The sequence below is a fragment of the Artibeus jamaicensis genome, unplaced genomic scaffold, assembly GCF_021234435.1.
Source record: "Artibeus jamaicensis isolate MK-2021 breed Jamaican fruit bat unplaced genomic scaffold, CSHL_Jam_final contig_1539, whole genome shotgun sequence".
Lineage (NCBI taxonomy): Eukaryota > Metazoa > Chordata > Mammalia > Chiroptera > Phyllostomidae > Artibeus > Artibeus jamaicensis.
The window spans coordinates 128,533-155,051 of NW_026521299.1; the positions used below are offsets into that span (position 1 = coordinate 128,533).

Consider the following 26,519-nt stretch of genomic DNA (forward strand, 5'->3'; position numbering starts at 1 on the left):
ATACGAAATAATTTCTTGACAAGAGAACAAAATCCCCTCTAATGAAATAGCTCCTGAATGTCTAAAAGTTGTTGGAGTAACAGCCCCTCCTTTACCTTGAACAAGAATATATATTAATTAGAATTAAGCAGGCAAAGAAACAGGAAAAGCTTGTTAGATACCACAAACTAAACACGTAGAAACAATTACTAAGGAGTTAGAGTCCATAGTACACAGAGAAACATTTTGGACAGAAAGATAGCTAAGTTAGACATCACAAAGGCCTTATAACAAATCTCCTAACCTCTGCTCGGTCTAGCATACATTTTGCCCCATGCCAAATTCTAAGACCTTGAATAAACAATAAGACATTCAAACTCTGTACACATTGAGCTATTTCAAATTGTCTGACTAATGGCTTTCCTGGTCAAACAACTTTTGTTTAACATAACTGAAACTATGGAAATTCTTGTATTTTTCCTGGTTACCTTTGTATTGATTTTTTCTGCTTTAACTGATCCTGCTATACTGCAAATGTTAATCACTACCTAAAATGAAAATATTAAAAACTTGCTTGTAATTGCAATAAATGGAAGAGCTTCACTGTCCTTTGAGGTGTGTTGTCGTCTGTTACCCATCGCCAACTCCTTACCCACCTTTGGGAATCCCTGGACCCTGCCGTGGCTGGTCTGTGGCAGTGTTACTGTCAATGTGAGACAGTAACATGCGGCCGCCTGCCCCCCTCCTCTAGAGGAACAAAAAGGCTGTGGAGCAGAGCTGCCTCCCCTTCAGTCCTTTCTTTCTGGCAATTGGCATAACCAAGGGGGAGCTCTACACTAATCAGCTAACTGGGTCTCATGCCTGCTGCTGGCTTAATAAAGTCTACCAGACCACCTTTCAAAGTCCTCTCAAGGACATCAGGATGATGTACTATGACAGTGGTCCTGAGTAATGTGCCTGCTACCACCATGATGCACTGGTTCACCCTACCAGGGATGCATGTATTGGCTGCTGTGCAGCTGGCCACCGAGCCATCAACTGAGTCAGGACTTGCATCTGTGGTCATGACTCAAACCTGTGTGGCCTTCTATTGATCAGAACTGTCTCCCTAGGTGATGACAAAGGATGACAACTCTGAAAGAGAAAGCTCTACCCTCCTTTTCTGGCTTGTCTTACATTTACAGTTTAGTAGGTGAATGTCATACTCTCTTACTCCCCAAGGATCTAGCCTATGTTGGCCTCTCTCAGAAGATAAAGTCATGTGTCTGCTCAACTGTCTGCTTCTTGGTGGTTAAGGGTCAGGTTCTGTCCCTTGTCTGTAGTTCCTGCAACTCCCTACACAGTGAACTCTCATATCAATTCTCACCACTCAACCTCACAGAACGCACAAATATTCCCTTCTCACTCCTCACTCCCTCCATCCAGTTCCTCTAGACTCCAATGATATGTCTCATGAACCACAACCAACCATTTCTTTTGTCTATTCATTCAGACATTTACCTAATGTCTTTTATGTGGGGCGGGTAAAATGGAAGCATCTTTATTCTCAGGAAGCTCACACCAAAACTATGCAGGGAGCAGAGCCCTAGAGGTTTGCAGAGTTGGGATGAGATATGATTCTTGCCTTAAAGATCTTTATGCTTTGGGCTGGTGAAGACCAAGAGTTGAGAGGACCCTCAGTGTAGTGTAACCCCCGCCCCTCAAAGCTCTGAACCAGACACTCCATCCATGCCCACCACCCACTTAGTGATCAGTTTCAGTAATGCCACTGGGCATGTTCTTGCTCCAGTAAGTGGGCTGGCTTGGCTCTGTACTGGGCTAAGTTGCAAAAAACCAAGTTCCTGCTTTGACAGGTTATGGCTAAATTGAGCAAAAGTAATTTCTTCAGGTGTGTGTATGTATCACATTTCATATCTCTGACTTCTTGCCTGCACCCCAGGTTCAAATATCACACTGCATACTTGACATTTCCCCTTGGAAGTAAGTGCAATCAGCATCTCAAGTTTAACGTGTCTAACACTAAACTCAAGATGTTTTTTCCATACCCCACCTATTCCTCATCTAGTGTTTCCCATCTTAGTAGATGGTACCACCTTCCACCTAGTTGCTCAGGCCAAAAAAACCTAGGCGTTAGCCTTGGTTCCCCTCTCTTTACCCATATCCAATATATCAGCAAGTTCTGTGATGCACCCTTTCCATTGCAACCCAAATGCAGCCCACTCCATCTGTGCTGCCAACCTCATTTAAGTCATCTCCTTTTCTTGCCTGAACTACCATGATGGCCTTTTCTTGTCTCGTTTTATTCCTGTCCCTTGTAATCCATTCACCACATACAACCAGAGTAGTCATTTTTAAAGAGTAAATTAGGTCATCAATCCCCTGACTAAATATCAATCCCCTGACTAAAACACCGAATGGCTTTTCACTGGCCTTATGATAAAATCTAACTCCCAACCAGTGCCTATGACCCAACTGTGCCTGGTTCCTCTATCCTCTTCTGACCTCAGTTCTTAGCAAACTCCATTTCCTGAACTACTCTCCAGTCACTATTGCTTCTTTCTGTCCTCTAACATGTCAACTGGCTTCCTGCCTCAGGACCTTTGCACTACATGAAATGCCTTTCCCACCAAACATACACTGTTGACTACTCTTTCCTTAGGTTTCATCTATGTGTCACCTCCTCAGTATGGCCTTACCTATCGTAACTAATATTACCCCTTTATTACTCTATTTTACATCCATCACAGTACAGCTGACCCTTGAAAACCACAGGTCTGAACTGCATGGGTCCACTTATACACAGATTTTTTTCAATAAATACGTACAGTACCGTAAGTGTATTTTCTCTTATGACTTTTTCTTTTATCTAGCTTACTTTATTGTAAGAACACAATACATAATACATAACATAGACAAAACTATGTACATATATCTATGCTACATATAGACAAAATATGTTATGTTATCAGTAAGGCTTCTGGGCAACAGTAAGCTACTAGTAGTAGTTTTTTTAGGGCGGGGCCAAAAGCTATATGGATTTTTGACTGCTGGGGGTAGTTTCCTTGTCCCTAACCCCCACAATGTTCAAGGGTCAAATGTACTTACCTGTACAGTCTTATGTATGTCTACTTGCTTATTGTGTCTGTGAACTTAATCTTCATGCGGTGAAATCTCAACTGTCTAATTCACTGCTGTCTCCCCAGCACCTAGCCTAGTTCCTGGAACATGGCGGGTGCTCAAAAAATACATCATGTGCGAATGAATGAATCCCAGCACTGAACCAACCTGAGGACAAGAACATCAAGCCTTGAACTCACACACAGGGGTATGGGTGAGAACCCAAACCTGATACATGGACTCACAGGGGCCTAGGGAGCATGTAAAAGCTTAGCGGGGGCCCTGTAGAGATTCTTAGCGATCAGCTTAGTCAGTGCACAACACTGGGAGGTAATGGGATTGTGTTAGGGAATAAATAAGCCTAGAAATGTCACTGTCTCTATGGTGGTAGACCACCAACCCTGGCTGGACCTTGAATTATCTGGAGAGCTTTTTAAAAAACTAGGGCCGAGGGACCACTTCCAGATATTCTGATTTAATAAGGCGGAATGGTCCAGCCAGCCATGTTTTTAAAAAGCTTCTCCAATAACTCCAATGTGCAGCCAGATGAGAGCACTGAATATAACGGAGGATCATCGCTCCACGAAGTTCCCCAGGGCAGAATGAGGTCCACACTCACGTGCGGGCGGGGAGGGAAGGTGCACGCATGCGCATCAGCGGCGCCACCAGCCCGCTAGCTGACTCCGCCCTGCCTCGTTTTTTCCTTCCCCGTTGTCCCAACCGCCTCCCCGCCGAAGGAGGTTCCCACAGTCCAGTCACCTGGGTGTTTTCTCCCTCCCGAAAGGCCTGTGCTACCCGCTGCCGAAGGTAAGCGCCCAAGTCTCGGCCCCGTTTGGTGTCGTCCACTGGCCATTCCTCACAGAGTTTAAGAAAACGCCGGTAGCGGCCGGCCGCCATTTTGAGCCCCGCTTCTGCCCTCCCTTGAGGGAGGAGTCAGCTGGGCTTTTGGCGCTTGCGCAGTAAGGCTCCCAGGCTTCCCTTGGAGCGGCGAGGGAGGAGTGGGCATGCGCGACTTCGTGGGCGCCCCGTCGCTCCCCGAGGAGGGGCGCTGCTGCTCTGTCTCTGAGGGGAGTTAATTTAGTCGCGGTTGTCCTGGAACCTGCCAAGCAACCAGGGCAAATCCGACGTGGAAACCCCGGGACAGCTTTACTTACTTTACTTTACTTCTTTTTCAATGACTGCACAAGCTATGGACTAAAAAAACTCTCTCCGGAGAACTGTGTACGGTAATTTGTGTAAATGAATACATTGGCATGTAAATGCTGGTTGATATTTGGTGAAGGTTTATTTGAACTTAACCACATAGCGCGCACACGTGGTTCGAACCCTCTGCCCTGCTGCATTCTCTCTCTCCATAGTCGGGCACCTGTCACTACCACTTGGTACTCGGCTACGGTTCCTCCTTCAGTGCACTTCTCCTGTCTCCCCAGCCCTTTTAAATCCCTTATGAGTGCCTCTTCCGCAAGCCAGACACGTTACCTTGGGAGGCTTAGGTTTCCTAGCTGGGGCAAAAATATTTGGAAAAACATTTTTGAATTTTATTTTTTATTTATTATGTTTTACTGATTATGCTATTATAGTTGTCCTGATTTTTTTCCCTCTTTGCCCCCCTCCACCCAGCACCCCTGACTCCGTCAGGCAATCCCCTCACCATTGTTCATGTCCATGGGTCATTCTTATAAGTTCTTTGGCTACTCCATTTCCTATGCTGTACTTTATATCCCCATGACTATTCTGTAACCACCTAATTGGGAAGTTACCTCTTAGGTAACCTTAGGAAGGTCATTTGCCACTTCACCCACTCCCCCATACTCCCGTTCCATCCGGCAACCATCAAAACACTCTGTATTCATGATTCTGTCTCTGTTCTTGTTTGCTTAATTTGTTTATTTATTATTTTATAAACTTTTTTGTGTGTGTTGTCTTTTTTAAAAATATATTTTATTGATTATGCCATTACAGTTCTATTTCCCCCTTCATTCTCCTCTACCCTGCACACCCCCTCCCCCACCATTCCCCCCTTTAGTTTATGACCATGTGTCTCAAGTTCTTTAGTTTCTGTATTTCCCCTACTATTCTTGCCCTCCCCCTCTCTATTTTCTACCTACCATCTATGCTACTTGTTTTCTGTACCTTCTCCCTCCTTCTCCTTCTCCCACTCCCCTGTTGCTAACTCTCCATGTGATCTTCATTTCTATGGTTCTGCTCCTGATCTAGCTGTCCTCTTAGTTTGCTTGTGTTTTAGGTGTGGTTCTGTGAGTTTGCTGTTCTTTCATTGTTCATCTTTTTTAATCTTCTTTTTCTTAGGTAAGTCCCTTTAACATTTCATATAATAAGGGCTTGGTGATGATGAACTCCTTGAATTTGAACTTATCTGAGAAGCACTTTATCTGTCCTTCCATTCTAAATGAAAGCTTTGCTGGCTAGAGCAATCTTGGATGTAGGTCCTTGCCTTTCATGACTTGGAATACTTCTTTCCAGCCCCTTCTTGCCTGTAAGGTCTCTTTTGAGAAGTCAGCTGACAGTCTGATGGGAACTCCTTTGTAGGTGACTGTCCCCTTATCTCTTGCTGCTTCTAGGATTCTCTCCTCCATTTTAATCTTGGCTAATGTAATTATGATGTGCGTTGGTGTTTTCCTTCTTAGGTCCAACTTCTTTGGGACTCTCTGAGCTTCCTGGATTTCCTGGAAGTCTATTTCCTTTGCCAGATTGGGGAAATTCTCCTTTATTATTTGTTTAAATAAGTTTTCCACGTGTGGCTGTTCCTCTTCCCCTTCTGGTACCCCTATAATTCAGATGTTGGAACGTTTAAAGATGTCCTGGAGGTTCCTAAGCCTCTCCCCATTTTTTTGAATTCTTGTTTCTTCATTCTTTTCTGTTTGGTTATTTTTTCCCTCTTTCTGGTCCACTCCTTTGATTTGAGTCCCAGTTTCCTTTCCATTACTATTGGTTTCCTGTGCCTTTCCCTTCATTTCAATTAGTTTAGCCTTCATATGTTCCTCTAATTTGTGACTAAAATCAACCAGTTCTGTGAGCATCCTGATCACCAGTGTTTTGAGCTGTGCATCTGAAAGTTTGGCTATTTCTTCATTGCTTAGATTTATCAGCTCTGGGACTCTGAGTTGTTCTTGAGCTATGTTTTGATCTGTTGGTGCCTGTTCTGTATGAGGAGAGGCACCTGAGGTGTTCACCAGGGTGGGGCTACCCAGGTTGCTGGTTTGTGATGCTATACGTGGGGGCGGGTCAGAGAGAGGCCACCCAGGTCTCTGGTTTGTGATGCTGTATGTGGGGGCGGGGTCAGAGAGGGACAATGGGGGTCCCCTCTGCTGCTTCCCGCCACTGGGGCCTGCACGGTCTGTCTCACTGCTCGCTCCTTCACCGGTTTATCTGAGCACGAATGTATGACCACGGTCAGCCCTCATTGGGTCCACTGCCTTGTGCCCTCAGTGGGTCCATCCACGCCTGCTGGCACACCTGGGTTGTGCACCTAGGTGGGTCCGGTGGATTTTTCCTGCCCGACCCCACTCTGCTGCTGTCTCTGCCCCTCTTACCAGTTTGGCTGAAGGGTTCATTGTTGTCAGACTTCAGTATAGTTTGATTTTCTGTGTTTTGACTGCATTTTTGTTGCTGAAACTTTGTTGTTTTTAAACTTGGTTGTGTGAGAAGGCACAGTGCTTCCACCTATGCCTCCATCTTGGTGGAAGTCTATTTTATAAACTTTTAAAATTATGTTTTATTGATTATGCTCTTACAGTTGTCCTCATTTTGTCTCTTTTGTTCCTTTTCACCCAGTACCCCCCCCCTCAATCTCCCTACCACTGCTTATGTCCATGGGTCATGCTTCCTTCACCAAATTAGGCAAGTTTTCTTTCATTATTTTTTGGAACATTTTCAATTTCTTGCTCTTTCTCTTCTTCTGGCACCCCATGAAGCAAATGTTGGAATGCTTAAAGTTGTCCTACAGGCTGCGTACACTATCCTCGTTTTTGTTTTTGTTTTTTAAATTCTCTTTACTTCTTGTTCTGATTGGTTGTTTTTTCTTTCATTATATTCCAAATCATTGACTTGATTCTTGCTTTCATCCACTTGACTGTTGTTTCCCTGTAAATTGTTCTTTATCTCAATTAGTGTATCCTTCATTTCTCACTGGGTCTTTTTATGCTATTGAGGTTCTCACTAAGTTCCTTGAGCATCCCTATAAACCAGTGTTTTGAACTCTGCATCTGATAGATTGCTTATCTCCATTTTGTTCAGTTCTTTTTCTGGAGATTGTTCTTTCATTTGGCCCATGTTTCTTTGTCTCCTCATTTTGGCAGCCTTCCTGTGTTTGTTTCTGTGTATTAAGTAGACCTACTCTGACTTTGTGTCTTGGTTGTGTGGCCTAATGTAGTAGGTGTCCTGTAGGGTCCAGTGGCTCAGCCTCCCCTACCACCCAAACTGGGTACTCAAGGTGCACCCTTTGAATTGGCTGAGTACACCCTCCTCTTGTAGTCGAGCCTTGGTTGCTGTTGGCAGGTGAATGGGAGGGATTTACCCAGTCCAGTTACCTGTAAGGACTGGCTGTGACCAATTACCACCAGCCTCCACCCTCCGTGGAGGATCAGCTGTGCAGGGGCAGGGTGGTGGTGCTCTAACATGGTCTGGAGCTGTCCACTGAGTGTACTGGCCCTGGGGTTTCTCAGGTGGTGCAGGCCAAAGTCAGCCCCCACCTATGTTTTGTCCGGGGCCACCCTGCCTGAGCTATAAAGCAGTCTGAGATGACTGCTGCTTATGCTGTGGGCTTGGAGAGTCCCAGGCCAAGCTAAGCTGTGAATATAGGCTGGCTGTTGCTAGTTTTGGGCCTGAGGCTCACTGAGGCCAGCTGTTGCTCATTTGATAGGACTTAGAAAATTGTGAAGCATGAGCCAAGACCAGCCATTCCTACGGAAAACCAGCTTGAGTGGGCCTGTAAGTTGAGGGGTAGAGTCTCTGGGAATCTCCAAGGCAGGTCAAACAGTGCTAGCCAGGTTGGTGGAGCCTCAGACATGGCACCAGCTTGCTGGCTCTGTGGTGGGAGGTTTAGAAAATGGACAATGGTCTCTGCTCACCTTGATGCCAGACACTTCCATTTCTCCTCATATGCCACTGGTGCCTTTCAAGCTGCTCTTTGGTGCTGAAGCTCAGAAGGAGTGAGTGTGAGTAGGTAAGTCTGTGGGTTCTTTAAGAGGAACTGCTTGGGGCGCCAACAGTTTCTTTCACTGACTCAATCCCCACTGATTTTTGCAGCCAGAAGTTGTGGGGACTTATCTTCCTGGCACTGGAACCCTGGGCAGTGGGGCCTGGTGTGGGTTTGGGATTCCTCACTCCCTGATAACCCTCCCGAATTGTTACTCACCACATATGTGACAGACAAGCCTGTCGCATGTCTGTGCCCCTCCTACCATTCTGGGTGGTTGTAGTTTCTTTAATTTGGTAGTTGTCAGATTTCTGTTCATCTTGATTTCTCATGTTCTTGAGTGATCGTGGTTCTGTATTTCAGTTGTAATTTTGATGTGGTTGTGTGAAGAGGCGAGCCATGTCTCTATGCCACTGTCTTGATCGGAAGTTCCTTTTTTTTAGAAACCAATCTTTCACTTACACATCTCTATCTGCATCATTATGTGGTGTCCTGATTTTTCTTGTCAAAAGATACCTTCACCTTCCAAATTTTCCTTAAGAAAGCCTTAGCCCCCCTCTGCATCTTTACTGACCTGCACTTAGCCCAGACTATCCCATGCAGACTACACTTGACTGCCTCCAAACTTCTTTTTTCTTGCCCCACCTACTTTGTCAAGGGTTGTCCAGGAGACTGTTACCTTACCTTCAGGAGTAGGAAAGTGAATACACAACCAAAACACAAGGTTAAAGGCAACAGTGTCTTATACTGAAGTGTTAGAGAATGCTAGGGAGTTTGGAGAAAAACGGTATTTCTAGCTGTTCAGGGGAACAGGGGAGAAAGATCAGGGGTGGTGTCTGAAGGCAATGACATTTGACTGTGCCTTGAAGAATGGTTAGGATTTGGGTAAGTGGGAGTGCAAGGACCCTGAGCCTCAAGAGCCAGGACTGGTGCAGGAATGGAACAGAGAAGAAAGAGGGAGGAAACTAATCTGAGTAAAGATCAATGGGTTGTTTTACCACGGACTGGCTTTGAGCTATTTTGGAGGTGTTAAGAGTGAAGATCTATTGAATGAAAACCTCTGGAGACCCAGGGTGTTCAATGTCCACTTTAAGTAAGTGAATTTGGGGTGGGGAGTGTCCACTTGAGGTGACAGTTCAGGAGGATAGAAAATGCACTCAAGGGCATCCCCATCCCAATATAACCAGCCCAATATTACCTCCCTGTTCCATCCTCATTGTATTTGCAGAGATAGTTTTGATAGCTGCCGCACGCCCAAAAGACCAGGGTTTTAAGTTACTGTCAAGCTCCAGGCACCTAGGGATGTAGTAGGTACTCTGAGAACTTGTCATTCTGTCACAGCTGTGACTTTGAAGAGTACCTGGCTAGCAGAAGACAGCTGTCCTGGGAGGCAGTAACTGAGGTCCTTCTGTCTTCAGCAAGAGGAAGAGTAACAGCGACTGGTTTTCACCCAACTTGAGGCACAAGTGCAATGACAGGTTGAGAAGAAGAACTGGATGCCAGGGGAACCCAAATCTCCTTCAAAGGCTCTCCCTTCCCCAGCACAGCATCTTCTGGGGCAGGTTGGGGTTGTCCCTGGTCCAGACTCCACTACTCAATGCTCTTTCCCTCACTGGAGGCATGTTTTTATTTTGGTGGTTCACTTGTGAGGCTTTGGAGTCTGACAGATTTGGGTTGGAATGTGGGCTTGCTCATTCATTCATTCATAACAACAGAGCATTAAACCAAATGTAGCGTGTGACTGCACAGGTCACACATCCAGGAAGCCAGCCCTTAGCTGCGGTGAACAAGACTGCTGCGAGCCCTGGTCCTGGGAGTTGTACTATTAAGTGCAGGGAGACCGATAACAACCAAGCAAGCATACACTAACAATAATGCTAGTGTTTTCTATTTATGAAGTCATATACTAAATAAACAAAATAGTTTCAGATGTGATAAGTGCCAGAGAGAGATCAAATCAGGGTACTGGGTCCACCATGACTGGGCTGGGAGTGGGGTCTGGGTGGCCTGGAGGGGCTGAGTCATCTGAGGGGCAAGGGTGGCTTCCAGGCAGAGGAGAAGCCAATGTTGGTTGAGTTAATTGCTTTGAGCTTCAGTTCTTCATCTTAAAATGGAATCATAGTAATAAATTATCACTTACTGAGTATTTGCTGTGTGCCAGGCACTATTCTAAATGCCTTATGCACCTTGACTCATTTAGTCCTCACAGTGGCTTTCTAAGTACCACTACTGTCCTCGTTTTACAGAAATGGAAACTGAGACACAGAGAATAAGGATTTACCAAGATTACCTATTGGTAAGTGGCAGAGCCTGGACTTGAACCCCAGAGCCCATGCTTTTGCCCACTTGATGCCTCTTCTGGCCTCCTCGAAGTGTTATGGTTGTGAACTGTGTGCATGATGTGCTTCTGTACATGTTGGAGTTTCCTGAGGGTTCTAGGTTCTTCTCTGGCTTGTTATACCTGGCTCTCCTATTCCCTGCACACCTGTGCCTCTGGGTGGTTGGAGCCAGAGTCTGTGCTCACTGACTTGGGGGTCACCCAGTGCCATTCTGGGCACATTAATAGGCACTGCTTGGGATGTTGCTTGGCCAGTGTCATTCCCCAGAGTATCGATGACCCTCTTAACACCCACCTGCCAGCTGTCATTCATTCCACACCAAATGAAGATTGCAGCAGCCCTCACAGCTGCTTGAAAACCCCACCAGGGCCTCACCCCTGAGCCATTTGGAATGGGTATTTGGGCTTTTTGGAGCTCTTTGTAGATCACTCTTTGGAGAATCTTTATGTAAAGGAGACACTGTCAGCGGGGAGGAGGAAGGAGGAGGAGTGGCTTCAGTTTTTCAATTACAATGACCCCAGTAATTGAGACGCCAAATCGTACATTTAAATTGCTTGAAAGTAAAAATATTGCTTTGAAATGCTGGTGTTAATAATGCAAACATTAAAAAGGAATTAAATACTTAGCAGTATTGTAGGGCAAGGTTGCCTCATTTTTCTTCTTTTAACTTACCCATAGGAAATGATTGGCTGCAACACCCATGCATTGCCATAAAAAGTGGGTCTGGACCTGTATCAAAGCTGTTGGTCATACGCTGCCCCATGTAAAGGTGACTGCTAGCTTAGCTGGAGGTGAGCTCTTCTTCAAGGCACACAGGTGTTTGCGGTGTGTCGGGATAGGCCTCAGGGGTCCTGTACTGTACCCTAATGTCTCCAAGGCTCCTCAGCTCTGTTGACACACCTTGTCATCTGACTCATGGATCTGCCTCCCTCCCTTCACTCTGCTCTCTGGTCATGTCACCCCAGGGAAGCCTCTGTGGCCCCTGGCCCACAGCTAAAGTAGCAGCCCCACCACTCCTGGTTCCCTTTTGCCTCACAGTACCAGTCGCTATTTTACCACAGACCCTGGCCCATGGTAAGTCTCTAACTAAAAGAATTGGAAGAGAACATCAGAACATAAAGCCAGGTCTCCTCACCCATTTGTCCCCCGCCCACATCCCTGTCCCTGTGATACTCATCTTTGAACAAGCAGGAGCAGGTAGACGTCTCAGTTTTGTTCTTGCATTAGCTGTCAAACTTCATGTCTCATTTCAGGGCAGTTTAGTGATGGAAGGGAAAAGTTGTGAGCAATGCATAATGAGAAGGACCCAGCCTGGCTGCAGATCAGCCTACCTAGCTGGTGCTCAGTTTGGTATTGTCTGTCCCTCCCTCTCCTCTAATTCTTGGTACCCATGCCTTCATTTTAGTTTTTCCTTCATCTTGTGTTTTATGTTTTTTGGCTACATATGATGCAGATTTAAATCAAAAGTCAGAAGTTTAGATCATTTTGAAGAACTGCAGATGCATGGCCCTGCCTTGCCATTTGTTTTATTAGACTGCTTCCTGCCCTTTCCAGCATGGTCTAAATTTGAGGCAGCTAGGAAGAGTGATGGGTCTGTCTGGGTGCTGCCCAGAGGCCCAGGGCTTCCCAATGACATTGCAGTATGGAGAAGCTGTAATAACATTCTGTTCTTTAGCCTCCTTTCCAATTGCATAGGGGATACCAGAGGGATAGAGGTGGGGCTGAGTGACTGTCTCCCAGGCTGCAGGCTACCCTTGTCCCTCCCTGTAGTGGGGAGGTCAGGAGTAGGTCGCTCTTCAACATCACCTGTCTTAAGGACCAAATTATAGTTCCTGTGGGACAGGTAAGAAAACTGAGGTAGGGGAGATGCTGTCGATCTACCGGCACTCTGGGCACACTTGATGTATGAGGTCATGACTAGAGGAAGGATCTGGATCAGAACCTGCTGCTCTGGCGCTGCCAGGCCCCTGCTGTCCCCTGATACTCCCCACTCGCTCTTTTTGTCTCTGTTTCTCCCTTCTTAAGTTAGGTATCACTTTAATGTGAGGGTTATGGATATAGAGGTTAGACTAGAAGCTGGATTCTCATCAAACCCACTTCTTCTAGGCACACAAATAAACTTAGCCCCTTGGCTTCCAGGTAAGGTTATATGACCAGTGTTCGTCCAGGGGATGTGGGTGTGCCTTCTCCATGCTGTCATCTAATTTTAGGCCTGTGGTTGAAGATGGTGGTGTCACAAAAAGGAAGGAGCTTGGACCCCTGCATACTGTGTAGAGCAGAGGCTCTTTGCCAGCTACATTGGATTGTTAAGCTGCTGATATTTGGGGATCGTTTGTTGTAACAGTTAGCCTACCCTGATATCTGTGCGATATTCAGTTGAAAAAGAAGAGACCTCTCCAGTCTGAATAAGGGAGGCCAGCCAGGGGGCTCTTAATGGTGTTCCAGGCATGAGGGAGCTGTAGAAGTGGAAGGTTCTGAGGTTTTTCTGTTCTCATGTTGTGGGGTTTCTCCACTGCCATCTTACTGTCTCTTGGTACCCTGTACCTCAGCCTCCTGTACCTCAGCCTCCTGTACCTCAGCCTCCTGTACCTCAACCTCCTATGGCCAACACAGACCACATGCCTGAACAGAATGGTGGATTCCCCTTCCATGCTCATAAATCCTTTCCCTGGACCATTTGCCTTTTTTTTTTTTAATTTAAATTTCATTTATTTATCTTTAGAGGGGAAGGGGAGAGGGGGAGAAACATCAATGTATGGTTGCCTCTCATGGGTCCCCTGCTGGGAACTGGCCTGCAACCCAGGCATGTGCCCTGACTGGGAATCAAAACGCGATCCTTTGGTTCGCAGGCCTGCGCTCAATCCACTGAGCTACACTAGCCAGGGCCCATTTACCTTTTTTAAAAATCACTTTTCAGACTTGACTCCCTTTCAAGGCACTGCTCAAAAACCACTTCTGTGATCACTCCATGTGCCAGTGAGCCTCCTGGTAGCATAGCTGAGCTAACAGCCCCTCCACCCTGGGGAAGCACCTCATAATATTTTCATATGAGGGTCTTTACTCTCATATTAAGTCATGAGATACTTAAGGGAAAACATCTTTTTTTAAAAAAAGGATTTTATTTATTTATTTTTAGACAGAGGGGAGGAAAGGAGGGGGAGAAACATCAATGTGAAAAAGACATCAGTTGGTTGCTTCTTGCACGCTCCTCAACCAGGGACTGAACCCACAGCCTGAGCATGTGCCCTGACTGGGAATTGAATCAGCGACCTTTCATTTTGCAGGATGATACCCAACCAACTGAGCCACGCCAGCCAGGGTAAGCAAAACATCTCGATCTTTGCATTTTCTTGTCCTACACAGGCCCTAGCTGTATGAGCTGTATGTACCAGGCACTCAGAAAATATTTGTTGGATGGGTGAAAAGGAAGAACAGATAAATGAAATCATAAATGAATGAGCTACTTGGCTAGATTTTTAAGTGTCTCCACCCATTGGGTTCACTCCATTTTTTTACTCTTTATTTCTGCTACCCCCAACCACAAAAACTCCATTCTGAATGGGTTGGTCTGTCCATAGACTCATAAATATGCTGGACTTTTCTGTCCCTTCATTCCCCTTCCCCACCAATCCCCCAGCACCTTCCCCACCCCTGTCACCCGTCAGGGTCTAGATGAAGTCTAACCTCTTCCAACAGTTTCTGTGACAACTCTGCTCTCAGCAAACGCCTTCAACTTTAAATTTTAGGGTTGCTTATCTGCACCACACATATCCATCCTCTGTCCACTGAGGACTGTCTTGTGTACTTTGTTGTTAGTTTATGTGTGTGATTCTTACTTCTTCAACTACAATCCAAGCTCCCAAGAGCTGGATCTTCCACAGTGCTGAGCAAAGAGATCAGCTGGAAATAACCATTCAGCACTAGGACACTTGCTGATGGCTGGATATCTGGGATCTCTCATCCCTTTTGTCATTTTTAAGTAAACTCAGATTGGAGGTCAAATGCATGCATACCCATTTTCTCTTCTTTCTGTATCTTTCTGTTGTTCTCCCTCTGCCCTGATTTGCTATAATCGGGAGGGCTGCTAATGGTGGAGGAATCAGAAGCTTATCTAGAAACTTTGGACTTGGTTGATGTGGGACCAGGTTCTCAAGCAAGAAAGTGGCTCAGGCCCTGGCTGGTGTGCCTCAGTGGATTGAGCACCAGCCTGCAAAATGAAAGGTTGCTGGATTGATTTTCAATCAGGGCACATGCCTGGATTGTGGGCCAGGCCCCTCGTTGGGGGCATGCGAGAGACAACCGAATCTCTCACGCATTGATGTTTCTCTTCCTTTCTTTCTCCCTCCCTTCCCCCTTCTCTAAAAGTAAAAAAAGAAAAAAAAAAGAAGACGAAAGAAACAAACTCAGAAAAAGCAATACTTAGGGAATAAAAAGCGTTATTAGGGAAGTTAACTTGCTTTGAAGTCCATATAATGTATTGCAAAATTAAACAGAAGTTTTTTTTTGTTTTTTTTTTATCCAGGTGACTCTTTCCAATAGTGTGGATTTTGGAAAGTTGATGGTTTAGCCATGAGAATCCAGAAATTGTATAAGGTTCAAATGAAAGGACTACTGACTTCTCAGGTCTGGTGCCTGCCTTGTAGATACATGCAAATATTTTATTTGCCACCACTCCCCACTGGGTTCCCTGAAGAATTGCAGGAAATTGGTGTGCTGCTCTTGCTGTATTCTCTAGTCACCCATCAATTGGAGCTACTGTACAGTGTGATGTGCAGAATAAATAAACAGAAAGGGTAATAAGGCACACCAAATAATCACTGTTGACCTCAGCAATTTTATTAACAAATTTATTTCCCTAATTGGGTAACGTGTCTCAGTGCTTAACTCAAGGGCATTGTAATAGGTTTCCGCACTGTAGAACAAGGAATTAATTAGAACCTTTTGCTCTTTGTTCCATACTTACTCTTGTCTCCTGGTCCTATAAACATTGCACCTGGTTTCCTCAGTTCAGGCTCCTTCCTCACTTCTGACCCCCTCCCCCGCCCCAGTAAATAAATAGAAAGCCGAGAGTGTAGTTTAACATCAGTGGCTCCTCCTCATGCACATTCCACCTCCACTGGAAATTGTATTTCATAGTTAGATTAAGAGCCTTTTTGAGGTCAGGTTCTGGCAGAATCATTGCTTCAGCAGGTACTTGGAAGTCTGTAAACAGACCTTTCTCTCCACAGGCAAAAATTGAGAACCTGGGGTGTTGGTTTGCCAGTGTTGTGTCTGGGATTGTCCTTGCCCACTCCGAACCTGGGTACAAAGCTGGTGAGATGGTAGGTCTGTCCCACTTCATCCTATGCCACCTACAGTGCCTTTTAGGGAGGTAAGAGGCACTCATTACCCCTGCCTTCCTTGCCCTGGGAGCAAGCAGATCTCTTCAACTTTTCAAGTAAGGTTTTTTGCCTTGCAGCTGGGAAGGACTGCAGCATGACAACAAGAAAGCATTTTTAAATGCAAACACTGCAGGGTCTCACTGTAATGCTGCCTCTGACTCATGCGCCCCTGCAGTCTGCTCTAAAGTGCTGTCCTTTCGCACAGACTGCCCAGTCTACAGTGACCAGCATTAGCACAAGATGCCAGGTGTGTGAATTATCTCCAGTGATGATTTCTTTAGCAGCTGTTAACATAGCCTGCCATGTATAGTGATGGCTTTTGGATGTAGATGTGATTATTACAAAGACATCTAAGGGGTGTCTAGAGTACCCTTGCTCTCAGTGGGTCCCTTTTTAGATTTGTACTGCAGAAAAATCTGGATGGGCCCAACAACTCTTATTCTCACTCCTGGATATCCTGCAGGATCTGGATGAGGTTTTGCAGGCCAAAAATATAGCCCGGATCTGGTCCATCATAGGTGGTGTGCTCATTCCGGGAACCCTTGTACGTCGTGTGAGCAAAGTCGATCATTCGGATGTCAACTTTAGGGAAACCTCTGGGAGAGCTGCCGTGCGTAGTCTGAGGAGCCTCCTGAGGATGTAGGCCACCTGGGGCTCTTTCCAGCGGCTCCTGCCCATCGTAGATGATGAGGAGAGAGCTGGAATAGAAGCGGTATGAACTCTGGCTCCTAATGACCAAGAGGAGGGCCTGGAGCTGGCACCGGATGGGCCCTAGCAGCTCTGTCCGAAGGCGGGTTCCATCGTGCAGGAACTGATAGAGGGCCTGTCTGAACCCCTCAACTGAGAGTTTTCTCCCATAGTACTTGTCTTTGCAGAGAAAGTGCTTCTTATCCGTTTGATAAACCTTACATTAAAGAGAAGAAGAGAAAATGCAAAAAATTACAAAAACCTGCAGCAGTTGCAGAGTCACAAGCCAACATGATATACATAGACAGTTGCAGGGATGCAGCGCAAGAAGGGCTGAAAGAAACAGACGATGTGCTTTCAACTGTGCACTGTTTAGCTCTGCATCTGACACGCTTTCTGTGTGAGCCTCTAATAGGACTCTGAGGTCCAAGGAACCTTCACCCTACAGAGGTCACCCTCTCCACACACAGAAAAGGACTGGATCTCCTGGATCTCCTTTCCTGTGAATTTCCAATGTCAACCTCCAAACCATGACTTAAACCCTGGCTTCTGGCCTCTCTTAAATATTAGCAAACCCAAGCTGGAAAGCTTTAATAGGAATCTGAAATCACAGCCAATGGCCTCTGAAAGACAATTAGATTAAAATTTCCCCAACAAAGATTATAGTCCTTTCTCTGCAGATTCTAAGGAAACAATAACAGCCTTTGGGGTACAGTGGGGTAAATCTTTTGAAGATAAAGGACAGGCTAGATCAAGTGTGGATGGAGTCTGGGGGCAGCCCATGCAGCTGAGGGGAGCCTGGCTGGAGGAGGGTGGTTCATAGCAGCTCTGTGGAGCTTGGTGACTCCTCCTTGGCACCAGCTCTTCTCTCCTCCCTTTCCTATCACTTCTTGGCCACCAGAGGGAGCAGATGGAAGAGAGATACTGATAGGGGGATGGTGGCAGCCACCCCCATTTCATTCAGATGGCACAGGCAGCAGCAGGGGCTGAACTGAGGCCAGCAGCTGGCATGGCTAGAGAATGACTTAGCATGCCCCTGCCTGGCACACCTGGGAAGGGCTGCCAGCACCTGGCCGGGACAGTTTCTTGGGGCTTTCCTGCCTTCAGATTACATGGTATGTTTACAGAAAACCAGTGATAAATATGATAGACTTGGTGTTGCCTTTGGAGAGTTGGAGATCAGCTGCTAAATTAACCATCATAAATACATGACAGGCATCACTTTCTAAATAAATCAGATCAATTTCAGAAGGTTTGAGGTCCAGAGAGAGATTCCATTTACACCACAAATCATCACACACCATTCTCTTGAGGACTGCATTCCAAGCCTTTCAAGGGACATCTGTGCAACAAATTTATAGACTCAACTTGCAGCTTCAAGGGGTGGCTGTTTCAATTAAGGAAAGCTATAACATTTACCAAGGAATCAGTGTCTGGTTTTACTTTGAGTAGCTAGGCTATGAGAGAGTTTATTTCCTCCTGCTCTGCAGCCTCTGCCATGAGCCACATCAGAGCAGCAAAAATAAAGTGAGGAGTCTGGGCAATAAAAATTTAACTATTCATTTGCTTGGGCTTAGCAGGTTATATAACCCTTCCACTTTGTTAACCAGAACAGGTAGAAAGAAGCAGAAAAGATAGAATAAGAAGAGAACAGCTAGTAATGCAGAGACAGACTGCCTTACAGCATCTGAGAAGGGGGAGTTCAGCTTTATCACTCAGAGAAAGGGGGTCAACAGAGCGCACAGAGAAGCTTTCCCTCTGAGTTCTTTGCCCAGCCCTTGCTCACATGCTGTCAGAGCTCTGCTCTCAGCACAGGCAGGTCACGTAGCTGCTGTGGAAACTTGCAATTGCCAAAGACCCTGAGAGCAATTGAAAAAATGGTGGAGTGTTGACACCACTATCCTGAAAGGTGCTCTTTAAAAGACCCAGTGTGTCATAGACCAGGATGTGCATTTCCTTGGGGGAGGAGAGGCACCTGGGTGCCTCCTCTGATGCTCCCCCAAAGTGAGGAGCTCTGCAGGGGTAATGGGGTCTGTATGGGAGGCATCCTGCCCCACAGTGGACATGCCAAGATACAGGGCTGGTCCTCTGCCACCCACCTGCATGCCACAGACTCGCACACCCAGGCAGGCTGAGGTGCTCTGTGCACACTTCGTCATCTGGCGGGCCTTTTTCTCCTCAGATGCGTCGTCCCCGTGCTGCCGGGTCCCCATCTTCAGGTCCAAGACACAAGGATGCTTATACTGTGACACAACGTTTTCCAGCAAGAGGAACCCTGGTCGCTCTAAGTTAAGGAAGAGTCTGAGAACATTAGGCTGCAGCCTCACTGGAGGCGGGCAGCACCCCTCTGAAGCTGCCTGGAGATTCCCTGCCCTGAGTGCTGTTCTTGCATTCCAGACAAGCCCACCACCACTAGTAAGGATTCCAGCTTTGCAGCTGCTTTATTAAGTCCTTTTATCCAGAGGGAGTTTACGAGCGTGCAACCTCTTTTTCCTTTTTGCTCTGACATTGAAATGTGTTATTTTTTAATTTTTAATTGTTTTTTAATTACAGTTGTCTCCATTTTCCCCCCATTACTCTCCCCTGCCCTGCCCACCCCCTACCTCCCACATTCAGTCTCCCCCAACCCCCATGAGGCTGAAATTTAAATGCAGGTCTGAAATCCCTGGCAGGCCCTGCTCAGTTTACATTTTATAGCAGAAAATCATAAGGCTAAAATCTCTAGTCATTAAATGGGCCTATACCTTTTGGGAGGAGTGGGTTGATGTTAGCTTTGGAGATGAGTTGCAGGAATATTAATTTCAGTGGAGTAATTATCCTGCAAAAACTTCTTAGGGATTAGGATTGCAGATGTGGCTTGTAAATACTGTGAGACCAGCCGCCCTTTGCAGGAAGGAGCCAGTGGTGATGAAGGGACATTTCAAGCCTGAATTTGCTCCCTGAGAACATGGCAGCCTAGGGGGGAAGGGGACTGCCTCCCCTGGGGTCCGCCAGCAGGCACTTCCCTCAGGGAGGAGCCACACCCCTTCCTCCCCATCAGCCCTGAAGGAAGATCCCTATGGGGCGAATTTGGAGGGATAGGGTGGCAGTCAGTATTCCTATCCATCCACAGAGGCCCAGCCCCTGTGGCAGAGAGATAGCAGTGGCCCATAAGGGGCACCGTGTTCAGTTTCATTCCCAGTCTGGCTCTCCCATAATCTCTGAGTTCTCTTTTGGAGAGAACTGATTTCTTCTATGTCCCAAGTTTGAGGGCTCCTGCCTCCAACTCTCCTTTACTCCCCCCTCACTTGACCCTCCCACTCCCATCCCTGCCCCCCTGCTCCCGCTGCTGACCCTGAGGGGACACTGCTGACCCTCGGTGAACCCCCCTGCCCTTGGGACCACGTGGCAGAGAAGCTGACAAGGATACGGTATGGCTTGTTCTCTGGGTACTCAGTGCAGAGCCGGGTCAGGTGGGCCTGGTGGCAGTGCAGACCCCATGGGTTAAAGCTCCTCCTCTCATCCTGGTTCTCTTTAGCATCTTCCACCAGGGAGGATACATGGGTGCTGAGGTGGAACTCGGACCTCAGGTACTCCGTGGCCGGGCTGTAGGTGAGGGAAGCACAAGACAGTCAGGGCAGCCAGTCCCCAGGTCAGAGACAAGGGACCCTTTTCTGTGACTGACTGTGTTCTCCTGAGCTGCACTTTGACACAGACTGTCCCTGGCTACTCTCTGGGACACTGCAAGGCCTCAGAATGCTCTTCCTGCCCATCAGTCCCCAGCACCAGGTCTGGCTACAGTGCAGCCCCCTTGCAGGGATTCTACAGTCACATTAACTCATTAGAACGTGTCACCCCCTTGGAGGACTAAGGTGGTTTAAAGTCAGTTGTCAGTGATCTGGATTATTATCCCACTATTGAGGCCCTACACTATGGGTGCAACAACCCCACAGGAAATCAGAAGTTGGGGGTTAGTCCATTACCCCCGAGACCCCAAAGTACCATAGGGAGTGGGAATCGTGCATCCTTGGTGCCTCTGTCTCCTGTCCTCTGCGTCTCAGCTTCCCTAGCTGTGAAGTGGAGATAATGGGCACCCAATTCCTGATGTTGAGCCAGGAGACTTAATTAGATCTGTGCTCCTTGGGGAAGGGAGGTACTTTCATTGCATTAGCTCCCTTTTGTTTTTCCATAAATGTTAAAAAATCCTCAGGGATCCTTCTCGTCTGAGAAAGGTCAGCTGATGTTATCAGAGGTTTTTGGAGAGCTCTCCAGGGACCTTGGTGTCCCGAACTGCCTGTGCCTCCGAGGCCCCACTGAGTGTTGTGTTGGCTTCTCATCCCTTCTTGACTGCTAAGGAAAGATGACTTCTGAGAGACATTAGCCACACTCTTCCTTCATGTCAACCACTCTGGGGTTTCTGCTCTGCACATTTCCCCCCAGAGACTTCATGGTCTCAGTGAAACAGGTATTTAATAAACAAATATGCGCCGAATGCCTGCTCTGTACAGGACTCTGCCATATTCATCTGCATCTGAAATGAAGGCATTGCGTCCTTCCCTCCGGAGAGGCATGAAGAAGATGTATTCCTGTCTCTCCTCACATTAGTTATTCTAGACAGAACCTTCATCTGAATTTCTCATTTTCTGTGCTCTGGCCTTCATGGGGAGCCGTGGGCCTTGGTCCCACTGGGAGTAGTACTGGTCCCTGCTAGGGATGAGCTCCAGCTTCTGTCATACTGCCAAGTGGCCCTCACCTCTCCTTCAGCGAATGTGCCAGCTGGGCGTGCTGCCACTGTGAGAGGGGACCTGCACCGCCACCGCTGCTCGTGGTCTGCTGGAGTTTCTGCCACATCGCCACCGCTGCTGACCCTGAGGGGACGTTTAAGGGCCCCTGGTTCTCCTTCAGTGGGTTGGCAACCAAGCTGAGATGGCCTAGGCTGTCTTTCCGGAGGTGAACTGTGATGGTACCTGCAGAGTACATGAGGGAGGTCAGGAGGTGGAGAAACCAGGTGGAATTTACCTGAATGGACACGTCGCAATGGGTGATACCTATTTGAAGTATAGTTTAATGGCAATGGTCAACCTTTCCTTTTTCCCAACTCCTCTCTCAAGGAAGCTGTAGGGACTGTCCTGATTTAGCCTGAACCCAACCTGTTCCAGAATGAGCCCAAGGCTGTGGAGCCTGCAGAAAATAGCTTTGGGCTGATCTTGGCACAGCCTCTGCGTTGTGGCACTTCTCTGCCCCTTCATGCTTTAACAAAGCCCACCTGTGCTTGTATTCCAGTTCCTTTGTGCACAGTCACGCCTTCCCAGTCACACCACAGCTGCCCCAACTGGGCCCAAGCTTGGGGCATCAGAACTGGTTTGCAAAGAAGGGTTCCCTCCCAGAGTAGCAGTTATGGAAGTGGGGGCCCACACATTCCTCCCATTGTCTGTCTCCGTCATCATGCTTTCTCTCTCCTGCATTTGTCTCTATCTGACCAGCTGCTCCCAGGAAGCCTCCTCAGACAGCCTGCAGGGACTCAGGACTCCCATCATGCCTTCCTCTGCCCTCCCCATCCCTGCCCTCTGGCTTTGATAGTGGTGCTCGGTGTCCGCTTTGGTTAGACACACACACAGCACATGAAGACTGTTGGTGGAACGTGGCTCTGTGACATAAAAAGACAACTTGTGAGATTTCCTCAGCTTCCAGGACCTCCTTCTCCACAGTAAAAGGGAAGAGTGCAAGGACACCCCATGAACACGTGCTACTTGGGCTCCTCCTCCAAGACAGTTGCCAGACCTGGTATCAGTCCTGGCACGTATGTTCACTGCTCTGTGGCTGCTTCCTTTGTATTCTTCCTTCAGGGTGCATGAGGAAGGCAGAGTCCAGGTCTTCCTCTCTGGCCTGGGCGGCCAGCGGGCACCCTGTCTCCCCAGAGTCCTGGCGAAGAGGAAACAATCTTCCTGGCAGTGGCACAGGAGACCGTCTCACAGATGTTCTGAGAGAACCAGGTTTCCGAGTGCTTGTGGCTTCCCTCTCACCCGGTCAGTTCCACTGTCCCCTCACATCGGCCCTTCAGGCCTGGGGGGTGGCAGCTTTTCGGTGCTGCTGGTCCTTGGTGCCTCGGATCCCCAGTTGTTTCCTCAGCCTTTACGTAACAGGTCCTTTAGAAAGTGCTCTTCATTTGAACCTGTCCGCTGGGCCCCCGACTGAGGGTGGGTTGCATGTGATTCTGTTCTCTAAGATATTTATTTCCATCCCTGGCCACTTGGTCACCTTCTCAGCATAAGTGGTAATTTCTGCTGAATAAGCTCTCGGGCAGCTGAGTTTTCCTGTGTGCGTCCCGTCTGGCCCTCCGGGGCTGGTCAGTGCAGACACCTGTTTTCCGCCTGCTCTGTAGTTCAGCAAGCCGCTCTTCAGAGCCATCTGTGCCTAGCTCAGCGCTCTCCCCAGGCCAGTCCTGTCATCTCAGATTCCCAGTGGGAATCTCTCCCAATTTTGTAGCCCGAGAGTGACATTCAGTTTTCACCAGCTCCTAAAACTGCATTTCCTTGCTCATGCCAGGGCCCTGCACCCTGTGAAGTAACAATGATACATCTATAATGCCGTTCCTGGACCTGACATTTGCGGTTCATCTGAAGACCAGTGTGCATCCCTAGAGCTAGCCCATCGCAGCAGCCTGCTCATGAGAGCAGGGTTGGTGGCAGGCCAGGGAGGTGACTGCACAGTGATTGTCACTACCATGACCTCCACGCCTACTGTGCGCCAGCGCCTTGTGCTTATCATTTGTTGTCACTGTGCTGTAGCAGCCCGACTCTGGCCACTGGGGTTCAAAGAGAATGGATACCTTGCCCCGGGTCACACAGGTGTAGCACTCTGAGAAGGCCACACCAGACTGAGATGTGGAAGAAGGAACCAGCTGCGACATGGAGCTGAGGACTTCATAGGGAGACTGGGTTGTCACGCTGTGTTTACCCACCTGTGGATGAGAACACCCTTGCCGTGTCCTCAGTTGTGTTTGTTTTGGTCATTCTGTCCTGTGAAGCAGAGAAGCTGTGACCCCACCATCCTGTGGGGGCCATCGGTGCAGGTGCTGGGAGCCCAGGAAGCCCACAGACGTGGGGTTTATTGCCAGCCCTGTTTCCTGGGGGGTGGGGGTAGGGTCACTGTGCTTGTTCTAGGGAGGGGCACTGACCCGGAAACCACCTCGGGGCTCCAGGCCCACCCTCCCTGTGTGAGAAGGGAAGACCTCACGGCATCTGTGATTGTCCTTGGGCTGCTCAGGACCCCCTGGCTTCCTGGGCCCTTCCGCATCTTGTAATGTCCGAGTTACCGTCCGACGGCCCCTGGCCTTTCCCATTCCTGATGCTGTGGTGATGGCCATACCAGAAACCATGCTCTCAGGGAGCCTGCGTCTGAGAGGCAAGAAATGTGACCTTCACCCACTTTTCTAGGCTCCAGCTTTTGTCTGCTCTCTTCCATTTTGAGTGTCTAAATAAATGGAGGTGAGTGGAGGTGCAAAAAACCCCGAGCCAATAAAACCCAAAAGTCATTTCTTTTTCTCATATGTCAGAGCTACACAGCCAGGCTCCATGTCCCTGCTTTCTTGCTCCATCTTCCTGCACATCTCTGACTGGCTCTGTCTCCATTTATCTGTCTCTTCTCCCTCCCGCACACCCCTCTGTGGTTCAGCCCAGCCCTCAGGAAGCCTGGGATCCAGTACACACAGGGCCTTGCAAAGTCTCAAGCAGCCCGCCCATGACAAGAGCAGCACATCAGTGGAATCTAGACTGCTAGGGACTTGGAGTGTTCTTTTTGCCAAGTGCCGTCACCTGGCCTCCAGCTCACTGTATGTGCCCGTGGGGTTCCCAGAACTCCGCTGCCCCTGCCTGTAGAGTGGGAGCCCCGGCTGCCTGCTTGCCAGCCCTCCTCAGGCATGTCGACCTGCCACCGTGTCGGGGCGAGCGCTTACTGCCACAATTGACACTCAGAGCATCTCAGCAATTTTAGCTTGGCCGAGCAGCTTCCTCAGCCTCTGAATATTCTGTTAAGTGTTTATTTTTAAGCTCATGGGAGTGTTTATCTGTTGCTGTTTATATGAATCTGGCTCCTCCATTAACCACTAGGCCTAGGAGCATATCCTCCCCCAAAGGCAGCTGGGAGGCAGAGGGATGCAGCCCAAGATGCTGTCATACCTGAGCAGTCCCGGAGAAGGTCCAGGGCGAGCTCCGGGCTCAGGGAGGTTGCCCTTGGCAATGATATAACTGCCCAGCATCCCCTGAGGCCATCCCAGTGCACCATGGTGTGCAGTGGCCACTTCAGAAATAGCTCTGGAGCTATTCCCATGCGGAAAAGAAAAGAGACCCCTGTGGCAGCCTTGTAGGCACTCGAGTGCTCCTGACCTGAAGTCTCAGCTCAGTGGCTCTTCCGCAGTGGCATCCAAGGAGTCCATCTCCAGTATGAGTAGCTGGTGGAGCCAAAAGCCACACTTGGGACTCAGAGCTGGGAGCTTTGAATCCTAGCTCTGCCCCTCACTGGCTGTGTGCCCTGACAAGTTAGGTAACCTCTCTGTACCTCAGTTTCTTTACCTGTGAAATGGGGATAATAATAGTCCCCATCTCAGAGGGCTGTGGCACCTGCAAACTACTCACAGGCATTTGGGCAGTGAGGGAGCTCTAAGGGTTAGGCGATGTTACTTTTCTTACCATGTGAGACCAGGCGGCTGCACAGTCTAAGGGTCCTTTGAGGGTCTCTTTCCCACTAAAACCTTACCGTAGCTTCTTGCCCCAAGTGTCTGAGAGTGAGTGTCCTGCCCTGGTGTCTGGTATTCCAGTGTCTTAGACTTGCATTTCCTTAGTGGGCCTGCACTATGGCTAGTGAGTGGATGCATTTCTGCATCATTGGAACCTCATGTTTGGAAGTCATTGGAGCCCAAGGACTCTGCCTCACCCTCAGCAGGACCACATAGTCTCACCTGGGGGTATCTGCAGTACCCTGATGCAGTTTGCAAACACCACCCCCTGAGTGAAGCCCAAGGCAGAGACTGAAGCACTCCCCATGGCCAGTAATGTGTGTAGCTATGAGCCTCGGTTCAAATTAATCTCCTACCTTAGCAGAGCCTCAAGGTCATTGGTTCTGGGGATGGGCCCATCCTGAAGGGGGAAGCAGGGCAGAGGAAGGGTATATAGCCAGTAAGCCTGTGCCTGAGAGGGCCCGAGTGTGGTGTGGTCCTACCCCAAGAGGAATGGGCACATGCGGACAGGGTGCAGGGGAGCAGCAGGATCAGGTCTGGAGACTGAGCAGCCTCCCTCACTCTCCTGCTTTGTCTCTGCCGGCCCTGGCAGTCTCTCAGCTCCAGAGCTGTGTCAAGAAAGCATGAAATGCCACAGGCAGGAGGCCACTCCACACAAGGACCTGCCACCCCTTTGTCAGATTGAGATCATTTTTGGAAAGGACAGACGTTAATTCCAGTGGGTGCTCTGACAAGATGAGCAGTGACCCACGAGCCATGGTCAACACTGCCTGAGCTCCAGAGGGCCCCAGGGGAGTCCTGTCCAGGCTGCACTCCAGCTGTGCACCCCTGTCTCAGTGTCTGATGCTCATCGCCCTGTTTCAGAATCTCAGGGGCGGGGCCCAGCAGGCCAGGACTGAAGGATGCCTCCTACGGCGCTGGCCTTGACCCCCTACCAGTGGGTCTTAATTTGGAACATGTTGAATACCAATTCCTGAGCCCTAATCTGGGGATTCTGGTTCCCAGGTCTAGGATGGGGCCTGGGAGCCTGCATATATGTACACACAAACACATACACTCACACACTTTCCAGTGAGTCAGGTTAAGTTGGTCGATCTCAGAGCGACACTGAGAAACGCTGATGTAGATAAGCTCCAGCCTTCCCAGTT

The 26,519-nt window shown here is 48.3% G+C and overlaps 2 protein-coding genes and 1 long non-coding RNA gene across 9 annotated transcripts in view; 1 reads left to right on the forward strand and 2 right to left on the reverse strand.

The window, feature by feature from the left end:
• The window catches only part of LOC119041240 (ubiquinol-cytochrome-c reductase complex assembly factor 2), a 16,155-nt gene extending 12,126 nt beyond the window's left edge, over positions 1 to 4,029 (reverse strand). Inside the window, exon 1 of the mRNA XM_037134465.2 lies at positions 3,856 to 4,029. Coding sequence (XP_036990360.1) covers positions 3,856 to 3,993 — 138 coding nt within the window. The 5' untranslated portion in view covers positions 3,994 to 4,029. The remainder of the gene's footprint in view (positions 1 to 3,855) is intronic.
• Positions 3,766 to 24,735, forward strand: LOC119041241 (uncharacterized). Of its 4 annotated transcripts, none has more exons than XR_008392316.1 (7): positions 3,766 to 3,903; positions 10,498 to 10,547; positions 11,269 to 11,381; positions 15,113 to 15,213; positions 15,819 to 15,911; positions 18,841 to 22,663; positions 23,184 to 24,735. It is a non-coding gene; the product is annotated as an uncharacterized LOC119041241 (long non-coding RNA). The 4 variants fall into 4 exon arrangements; XR_008392317.1 differs by having other exon boundaries at positions 18,841 to 20,068; positions 22,121 to 24,735; XR_008392318.1 differs by having other exon boundaries at positions 18,841 to 20,068.
• IP6K3 (inositol hexakisphosphate kinase 3) overlaps positions 16,210 to 26,519 on the reverse strand; it is a 39,268-nt gene continuing 28,958 nt past the window's right edge. For all 4 annotated transcript variants that reach the window (XM_053668993.1, XM_053668991.1, XM_053668996.1 and 1 more), the window contains 4 exons: positions 21,391 to 21,604; positions 20,068 to 20,243; positions 18,758 to 18,933; positions 16,210 to 16,875 (listed from right to left, as the gene is read on the reverse strand). In XM_053668993.1, coding sequence (XP_053524968.1) covers positions 16,414 to 16,875; positions 18,758 to 18,933; positions 20,068 to 20,243; positions 21,391 to 21,604 — 1,028 coding nt within the window. In that variant the 3' untranslated portion in view covers positions 16,210 to 16,413. The remainder of the gene's footprint in view (positions 16,876 to 18,757; positions 18,934 to 20,067; positions 20,244 to 21,390; positions 21,605 to 26,519) is intronic.